The sequence below is a fragment of the Prorops nasuta genome, unplaced genomic scaffold (genome assembly GCF_024137725.1).
Source record: "Prorops nasuta isolate Cenicafe-Biocafe unplaced genomic scaffold, Cenicafe_Pnas_1.2 PNAS00017, whole genome shotgun sequence".
Lineage (NCBI taxonomy): Eukaryota > Metazoa > Arthropoda > Insecta > Hymenoptera > Bethylidae > Prorops > Prorops nasuta.
This window is the reverse complement of record NW_027116814.1, coordinates 70,929-80,557: the sequence shown is the minus strand read 5'-3', so window position 1 is coordinate 80,557 and position 9,629 is coordinate 70,929. Positions and strand designations below refer to the sequence as shown.

The 9,629-nt window shown below is 31.9% G+C and overlaps 1 protein-coding gene and 1 long non-coding RNA gene across 2 annotated transcripts; both read left to right on the top strand.

The window, feature by feature from the left end:
- The first annotated feature begins 4,270 nt into the window (after positions 1 to 4,270).
- Positions 4,271 to 5,884, top strand: LOC136779743 (piggyBac transposable element-derived protein 3-like). Its single transcript, XM_066737504.1, has one exon. The coding sequence runs from the start codon at positions 4,271 to 4,273 to the stop codon at positions 5,882 to 5,884; it is 1,614 nt and encodes a 537-aa protein (XP_066593601.1).
- Positions 5,885 to 8,783: 2,899 nt separating this feature from the next.
- On the top strand, positions 8,784 to 9,629 carry LOC136779695 (uncharacterized). Its single transcript, XR_010823649.1, has 3 exons — positions 8,784 to 8,932; positions 9,031 to 9,224; positions 9,533 to 9,629. It is a non-coding gene; the product is annotated as an uncharacterized lncRNA (long non-coding RNA).

The window sequence follows — 9,629 nt, the reverse complement described above, 5'->3', positions numbered from 1 at the left end:
GTTTACTGCAACATAAATTGATACATCCAATACATAAAAAAATCGTTTGCTTCCCATATGCAGAATATGAGTCACTTTTATTAAATTTTCACAAGGTACTGCAACAGAGGGTAATCCTAGACATATAATCAAGAAACTCTACATATTCCCAGTTACATGGCTCTTCTACAAAAAAAATACGTATCAGTATTTGCAAGCTATAATATTTTAAAGTTTCAATAGCTTCATTGTATAATTCTTTATGGAATGAAATAAACTATGTAATACTTTCAATTCATTAACGTTATTACAGTTTTATTATGATGAATAATACACAAACCTCTATAATAATGTTCCATCAAAGCACATCATAACGTATCTTGTAAACCTTTCTACAACTTAATACAAAGTATCAGCCACAATTAACATTACTGGTCCTTCAGCACATTCATCAATGAAATGTAGGTATCGCAGCTGATACAACTTGGTAAACAAATCCAAAGATTACCTGTAATGAAATTGTATCATAATATAATAATTATACCAAATCTGATCATGCAGTGAATGCCAAACTTATTCAATTATCCTATTAAATTATAGCTTCTCTCGGCTCCTTATGCAATCAGTATCCATAATGTATTGATCCGTAACACCTTTATTTGAGTTATTCTTCTTTAATTACTCATCGCTTTACTTGTAGCATAAACATAACTGAAAAAAAATATCTGATCTTTAAAAATCACATGAAAAATAATATTTAGTACATTTAATAATATTATTATCTGCATTTATTCTTTATTTACACTGTCACACAATATTCTTAGTTTCTATTTATTATTTTCAATATTTTTCCTTTAGTAACCTCACCTTTTTGACATTTCTCCCTTTTACACCACTTTCTGCTTTGATTAGCATGTAAACACTTCTACACACCAATATGGCGGATGAATCTCATATTTTGTATCCAACTGTTGGTAGTGACCTCTTTTAAGTTGGCACTATACGTAACTGACCAATCAGCGCTCGCAGATTCCATCATTCCGAGTGCTATAGTCAACTAACACGAATCTCCTATGCTCCGCTGTTAGGAAAAGACCCTGTATGTTTCGGGCTGAAGTTGGTGGCTAAGAAAAATGACGTCATTTTCACAACGCTTCCAACATAATATACTCAACGATCAAACTATATGTTGTGAACTGTCAAATCGGCGACTATATTGAACTGTGTAAATTGTAATGTGAGGTTATTTTTATTTAATGCAGTGAGGTTATTCATCGTATTGCGATATTGCATCTGTTAATTTCTACAATCACAAATAATTCAATTAACAGTGACTGAAGGATTCGCGAATTAGATAAGTATAACAATATATTTTACAATACAGGATGTAATATACTTTGTGGTATTTCTTTTTCAGATTAAATTAAGACAGAACATTTTCATATTCATTGATGAGGATAGAGCTGACTGGATTAAATAAGATTAATATTTACAACTCTGTGCCAATGAGAAGCATACTTTCAACATTAATGTGCATCGGTCATTATCAGGAGGATATTAATTGAAAGAAATTGTTAAGGTATTTAATAATCATATGCTAAACTTTCAGGTATTGAAATCATTAATCAAATGCATGTTTTGCTTTTTGTTTTCTTGAAACTGATAATGATTGTAACTATACGATAGGTTATATCATATATACAGGGTGGAACGTTAACGCCGCACTTCCTTTAAACGGGTTATTCCTGAGACTTTTCTAAGAAAAACGCCGTTGGCCGTTTTAAAATCTAGCCACTGGTTAAGGAGATATTAAAGATTAAATTTTGTATGCAATTATTGATTTTACATATGATTGCAGTAGTATTGGTATGTACGTGTGGCAAGTGCAAGTATAAGAGAGAAGTTGCTGCTATGACGTTTCACTCTCTCCTTTTATTGATTTTTTCGGAATCGTTGAGAAGTTGCTGCCGGTTAGCTGTTTTGCTTTTTTATTGATTAGCTGGAAATGTTGAGATTTAATTCGCGTTCTAATGCAGAAACTAACGCGTACTTGCAATTTACCTACGGAGAATTTTGGTTAACTGTTATTGTGTGCGTCCCCATACCATTTAATTTCCGATGCCAAATAATTAATGGGCAAATCGAGATAATGTAAATTAAATTCTATGAGGATTGAACACTTTAAACCAAGACTATGCTCCAGTCAATGAGCGCTCAGTTGTGCATATCTGTCGTTCATTGACTGTAAGCGGGAGAAGGAAGCTATAGCTGAATTGTCGCGTCGTTGACGGTTAGCCTAATAAATGGAAAGATTGCGTAATCAAATGTTTATTTACCTGATTTTATGGAGCAACTTCAAGGATGGACAGCATTGTAAATGTGCTCCATATGGCCACCTTCAGCATCGATGCACGCCCTTGCTCGTCGGAGAAGATTTGCTTGGACAGTTATTCGGCAGAAAATGTGGTTCCAGCACGACGGAGCAGCTCCGCATAACGCGGCCACTGCAAAAGGCGTGCTGCACCGCAAGTTTCCCGACAAATGGATCGGCCGTGCTGGTCCCATCCCTTGGCCTGCTAGATCTCTCCTGATCTGAATCTATTAGATTTCTTCTTTTGGGGGGCCTTGAAAGAAAAGGTCTATACGGGAAGATATTTAATGCGGGATCAGGAAGAACTAGCAGCGCGATTGGATGTGGCTATCACAGAGATCACACCTGAGATGGTAGCCACTTTCCAAGCAAATCTTCTCCGACGAGCAAGGGCGTGCATTGATGCTGAAGGTGGCCATATGGAGTACATTTACAATGCTGCACATCCTTGAAGTTGCTCCATAAAATCAGGTAAATAAACATTTGATTACGCAATCTTTTCATTTATTAGGCTAACCGTCAACGACGCGACAATTCGGCTATAGCTTCCTTCTCTCGCTTACAGTCAATGAACGACAGATATGCACAACTGAGCGCTCATTGACTGGAGCATAGTCTTGGTTTAAAGTGTTCAATCCTCATAGAATTTAATTTACATTATCTCGATTTGCCCATTAATTATTTGGCATCGGAAATTAAATGGTATGGGGACGCACACAATAACAGTTAACCAAGATTCTCCGTAGGTAAATTGCGCGTACGCGTTAGTTTCTGCTCGAGAACGCGAATTAAATCTCCAAATTTCCAGCTAATCAATAAAAAAGCAAAACAGCTAACCGGCAGCAACTTCTCAACGATTCCGAAAAAATCAATAAAAGGGGAGAGTGAAACGTCATAGCAGCAACTTCTCTCTTATACTTGCACTTGCCACACGTACATACCAATACTACTGCAATCATATATAAAATCAATAATTGCATACAAAATTTAATCTTTAATATCTCCTTAACCCATTAACGCCCAAAACGGCAAGAATCAAAGGTTTACTTTGCGATCAGATTTAAAGTGCTAAATCTTGTTGCACATATCGCAAAATACCTTTACTTATGTTTTCGAGGTCGCTCTACAAGATGGTATAATTTAAATTATGATTTGGTTGCGTGAAAAAAAGATATAGTGACTTTTTCCTCAAAAAGTGCTAAAAATTTTGCGACGAAAATTTTAAAAGTTAAATTTTCTACTAAAATTTGATGTTCCTCTTCATTAAAAATGGGCACAAGTTGGCACAAACATTCCAAAGTTTCAAAATATCGTCCGTAGGAAATGAAAAATTCTTGATGGTCGAAGCGAAATGGCGGCAAACACGATTTTTTGTTACAAAATTTCACAAGCTTTTTTCTCATCAATTACGAACTTTATTGAAAATTTCCCAAGGATAAAAATGTCTTAGAATTAACTGAAGAATATTCTAAAATTTTTTCAAATTTTTTATAAACAATTTTTTAAATTTCAGTCTCGTAATATTAGGAAAAATAAAAAATTGTTTATAAAAAATTTGAAAAAAATTTAGAATATTCTTCAATTAATTATAAGACATTTTTATCCTTGGGAAATTTTCAACAAAGTTAATAGTTTTTTAGAAAAAATGAATTTCATATTAATAAGGTGAACAGACTTCTCTTATAAGAGCTGCACAATACTTAAAGCTTTAAAAAGATTCACTGACGGTATGCAATACATTTTTAGCGCTTACTTTTTTTGATTGAAGTGAAATCTATCATCAACGGTCTACTATAAGTTTTTCTTCATTCTTTGTTATATTTCTTTTTTTATATCAATTATTTTTCTTACATCACATGTAACGTTTTATATAGTCTTTATCTAAAGTTTTTATATTCTTAAATATTTGATAATTCAAAAATGTCGAAGAGAAAACGACAAGTTCGAATGTCAGAAATTGAATCTGATGATGATAGTTCACATGAAGAATCTAGTCAAATAATTTCGATTCCCGATCCTAATTATTCTGGCGATAATGATTCTGGTTCAGACAATGAAAATTATAATGATTTTCCTTGTACGTCATATAAAAAAGTATACCAGGGTTATTATGCAAATTTAACTAAATTAAAAGCAGAACATGATTATAACTGGGTTGACGGTGAAAAAAATTGTAAAGATCAAATTGAAAATGAGACACTGTTATCTGACAGCCAGAAAAAAATGATTGTGCAAAGTACACCAGTTCAATTATTCGAATCCTTTTTTTCTGATGAAATCAAAAATTATATTAGTGCAGCAACAAAGGAAAACAATTTTGAACTTTCTCGATCTGATTTAGATATATTTATAGGAATTTTAATTTTTTCATGCTTTAACAAAAGAAAATCACAACGCGACTATTGGTCAACTGATCCCTTTTTGTCTGCTAACGTCGTTTCGTCAGTAATGTCTCGTAATCGATTCGAAAGTATAAAAGCTCATATAAAATATTCTAAAGCATCAGACAATAATCCAAATGATAAAGGATGGCGAGTACGTTCTTTGATAAACTTATTCCAAAAAAACATTCTTCAATTTGGATATTTCCAAACTGCAATGTCAATTGATGAAATGATAATAAAATCATATGCCAAAACGAGCTTGAAACAATTTATTAGAGGAAAACCAATAAGATTTGGATTAAAACTGTGGGGACTGTGTACTAGTAATGGTTATCTCTTAGGTTGGGATTTGTACTGTGGTAAGAATCAAATAGAAACGAATGTGCTGATGAAATGTGCATTAGGTAGCAGAGTAGTAATGAATTTACTAAAAGATTTCCTGCATAATACAACTCCTCGAAAGATAAATCTTTACCATGTCTATTTTGATAATTATTTCACAAGTTTTGATTTGATTTTACACTTACGAAATATAGGATTACGAGCCACAGGTACTATTAGGAATGATAGAGTTAAAATTAAAAACGAAATATGTAAGAAGGCAGAGAGAGGAACATTTGCTGTTAAAAATGACAAAAATAGTCAAATAAATTACATCACTGTAATGGATTCAAAGCCGGTGTCCATAGCATCTACGGCGGCAGGTGTAAATCCAACTCTTCCAATAAAGCGTTATAGTTCTAAAGAACATGAAAAGAAAGAAATCCAATTTCCACACGCTTTTCATATTTATAACAAATATAAGGGAGGAGTTGATACTCATGATGCTCACTGTAATAATTTATTGCCCAGCATCAGAAGTAAAAAATGGACATGGGTAGTTTTTACACGTTTGATTCAGGCATCTATTACAAACTCGGTTGTTATATATAATACTGCTAGTACCGGGAATAAAAAGTCTACAAAAGAGTTTGCGTTAGATATTGCTAAGCATTATTTAGCAAATCGAGAAAAAGAAATTACACAAACTCATGTATCCAAACGTGTAGAAAAGCAGAGCAAATGCTCATCATGTCCCATAAAAACATACAAATTCTGTAAAGGATGCAACGCATATGTTTGCAAAACATGCTTTCCTAACAAACATTAAGAAAGAGTATTGAAAATAGGAAAAATGTGGGTATAAGATAAGTAACCTACTAAATATCAATGACTTGTGACCCTAAAAAATGCTAAAATATTCCAATTTCAGCTTGTAAACGAGATTAATATTTTTTTCTAAAAAACTATTAACTTTGTTGAAAATTTCCCAAGGATAAAAATGTCTTATAATTAATTGAAGAATATTCTAAATTTTTTTCAAATTTTTTATAAACAATTTTTTTTTCCTAATATTACGAGACTGAAATTTAAAAAATTGTTTATAAAAAATTTGAAAAAAATTTAGAATATTCTTCAATTAATTATAAGACATTTTTATCCTTGGAAAATTTTCAATAAAGTTCGTAATTGATGGGAAAAAAGCTTGTGAAATTTTGTAACAAAAAATCGTGTTTGCCGCCATTTTGCTTCGACCATCAAGAATTTTTCATTTCCTACGGACGATATTTTGAAACTTTGGAATGTTTGTGCCAACTTGTGCCCATTTTTAATGAAGAGGAACATCAAATATTAGTAGAAAATTTAACTTTTAAAATTTTTGTCGCAAAATTTTTAGCACTTTTTGAGGAAAAAGTCACTATATCTTTTTTTCACGCAACCAAATCATAATTTAAATTATACCATCTTGTAGAGCGACCTCGAAAACATAAGTAAAGGTATTTTGCGATATGTGCAACAAGATTTAGCACTTTAAATCTGATCGCAAAGTAAACCTTTGATTCTTGCCGTTTTGGGCGTTAATGGGTTAACCAGTGGCTAGATTTTAAAACGGCCAACGGCGTTTTCCTTAGAAAAGTCTCAGGAATAACCTGTTTAAAGGAAGTGCGGCGTTAACGTTCCACCCTGTATACGAACAAATATTTCAGATTAAATTATGGCAATGCTTATTAGAAAGATGTGTAACATTCCAAAGAATCTTCATTTATGTAAAATACAAGTTGACCAGTATTTGGATTTGAATAAATTATACGATAGTAGATTTTTACAAAAGATGCGAAGACAACCAAATATTACAGAAGTTATGTCAACAAGCAATAAAGAAAATGGAGATGGAGCAAAATCAAATATTGTTAAGTAACTGAGATGTTTCATGTTCCTTCAAATATTTATTTTCTTTGAAGATTAAGATTGTTAAATGATGAATGTGTTTTCAGGCTTACTTATAGTGTTATCATTTAGTATTTTACAGTCACTGTGCAAGTGTATTATAGCAAATAGTAATACTTGTGCTTTGACTTAAATACATTTGGTATAATTGAATTAGAAAACCCAGGAAGAAGGTTCGCTCACATATTGACTATTGAAGCTGGATCAAAGATTGTGCTTTTCACTTCTGTATTCTGAGACTTGAAACAGGCAAAGATGAAAGCATTGAAAGATTGGCAAAGTAAGAATAAGCCAATATTAAGAAAATCGTCGTCCATTGCTCAGCCATAATTTAAAGATGAGATTCATTGGATGAAATTCTGTAAAATTGAGTTAATAGCTGCTGATTGTTTTCCTCTGTTACCTATGCTAGTACTCTAGGCCAAAGGCAGTATACTGGTAATTGGTATGGATGAAAAAATGCGTGTTTATTCTCAATTGAAACTCAGTCTAAAAGTTAGTTGTTTTGGCTCCATTTTGCAGCACCAGAAATCCAACCAGTTTCAAGTGTGTAGAAATTTACGAAACGAAAATTTGAGGACTTTGGCACAGGAAATGTTATAAGGACGACTCGCCAATGTATCTCCTATGTCACCTTTGTCAAGAGTTAGCAGCATAAACGTAACAATGATTGGCGCTAAAAATTTAAGAAACGGCGTATGCAAAACGACAATGCCAACTTTGATTATATGCTTCATTGTAGCTTATTTGAAGCTTTACGAATTGCTTGTCCAGTCTTGCCCCTGTATTACCTCAAGCAGCTGATGGAGTTACTGAATTTTGGCAAAGTTAGATGTTGGTAAAATGTCAAATGTTGATAAAAAAAAATGTAAATTAATTAAAACATACATATTTACTTAATTATTTTTATATGTTGAAAGTATGTTTATTGATTATGAAAAATTTAATCAAACTTTTATTATGGTGAAACTGAAAACATTAAAAAAACTAGCCTGAGCATTAATTATGAAGTTCATTTATGCAAAATGCATTACAAATATCAATAAATTCAATGTGTTGATTGTGATATTTTTTCAATATTAATATACATATTTTTATTAGATAAGCGCTGCGTTTCAAAAAATGAGAAGGGTGGAAATTTTCTTTAAATTCTATAGAAATTAAAAGAATAATTTAATTTTTAAAATATTTTACTTTTACAAAACGTTATGAAATCCCACAAAAAATAGACTTCGCTTGTAAAAAAGGCGGCAAGTACATAAACCATCTAACATAAATAATATAGTAAAATTATCCTATTAAAAAAAGTGATGAAATCCAAATATTAGGCAAGTATATTTTTTCACCTTAGCAAAAGTTAAATTTTCGAAAAAAAAGGAACAAAAAAGTTACTTGCCGGGCCCGTAATGTCCATGCACAGTGGGAAATTGAATCGTGTGTGAGATTCAGCTATAGCGTAGTACAGCAAATTTCGGTAGAGGGAATTTTCTCCGAAAAATTACTAGGCCAAATTGGCAAATGTGCACGGTCATCTATAAATTTTTAGTATATGAGTGATTCTCAAATTAGCGCTGTCTTAAGTTAGAACACAGCTATTTAGTTGACATTTCTATTTGAATGTGTGATATGCGTGTGTTTGAACGGCGGAACAATATGGAATAGCAGAAATGGTCTTTAGAAAAGGTTATGGATAGTAAAAATTATCATGTTTAGATAAGTATAAATTTTATTGTTTAATCCCAAATATTCTTCTAATAAAGAGATTTTGATCCTTTGTAAAAACTTATTATATTCTAGGAAAATTACCAGCTATGGAATGCTTTCATCGTTCACCAAATCAGTAACTTGGGATGACGTTAATAGAATAAATCATCATAGAAAGAGAAGTAGCTGTCAGACATTAGGAAACAATGATATCTTAATATTAGAGGTAATTCTGATGATTGTAGGATTTTTATAAACAGCTTGTTGATAGGTTCTTAATAATATTTTCTGTTCGCAGAGTATATATTTAACTGTATATTGCAGGGAAACTACAAGGTGTAAAATACATTCACTGCTCACTAATTGAGCAATTTGGATTGGTGTTATCATAGTAAACTCAAATTCACCCTGGAGAATGAACAGCAACTGTTAACAACAAAAATCTTTCCAGTATTGTCTTGAGGAGGTTGCAATTGTGTGCGCATATTAATTAATATGCTTACAGTACCTTTTAGATGGTAAGTTAAAGAATAAATCTTGATTAGTAATACATAAGAATTTTAGACGTCTTTCGAGAAACAAAATAAATTTTACATTTAGCATACTATAGAGAATTTCATATTAGGTCATGGAGCAATAAAACTATGATCAAAATGTATGCAGTACTCTTTCCACTTAGTATAATTAATATTCTAGTATCGAGCTTACAGTTTTGAAATGTTTATGAATTTTGTAAGTCATAATAGCAACATGTTAGGATATATTGGAGGTATTTCATATCGTTTCAACATCAAATGAAAACTTTTACTTTCTGTTTGTCCAATAGAATAGGCCTTGAACCAGTAATTTCAACACCACCAGATTTAAGGAAATTTATGTTGTCTTATTTGGGAATCAAAGTATGTATTTCCTTTCAATGTTTT

Bases quoted from the DNA above. Each gene is read 5' to 3' on its own strand.
- LOC136779743 (XM_066737504.1), top strand. From the start codon at position 4,271: ATGTCGAAGAGAAAACGACAAGTTCGAATGTCAGAAATTGAATCTGAT.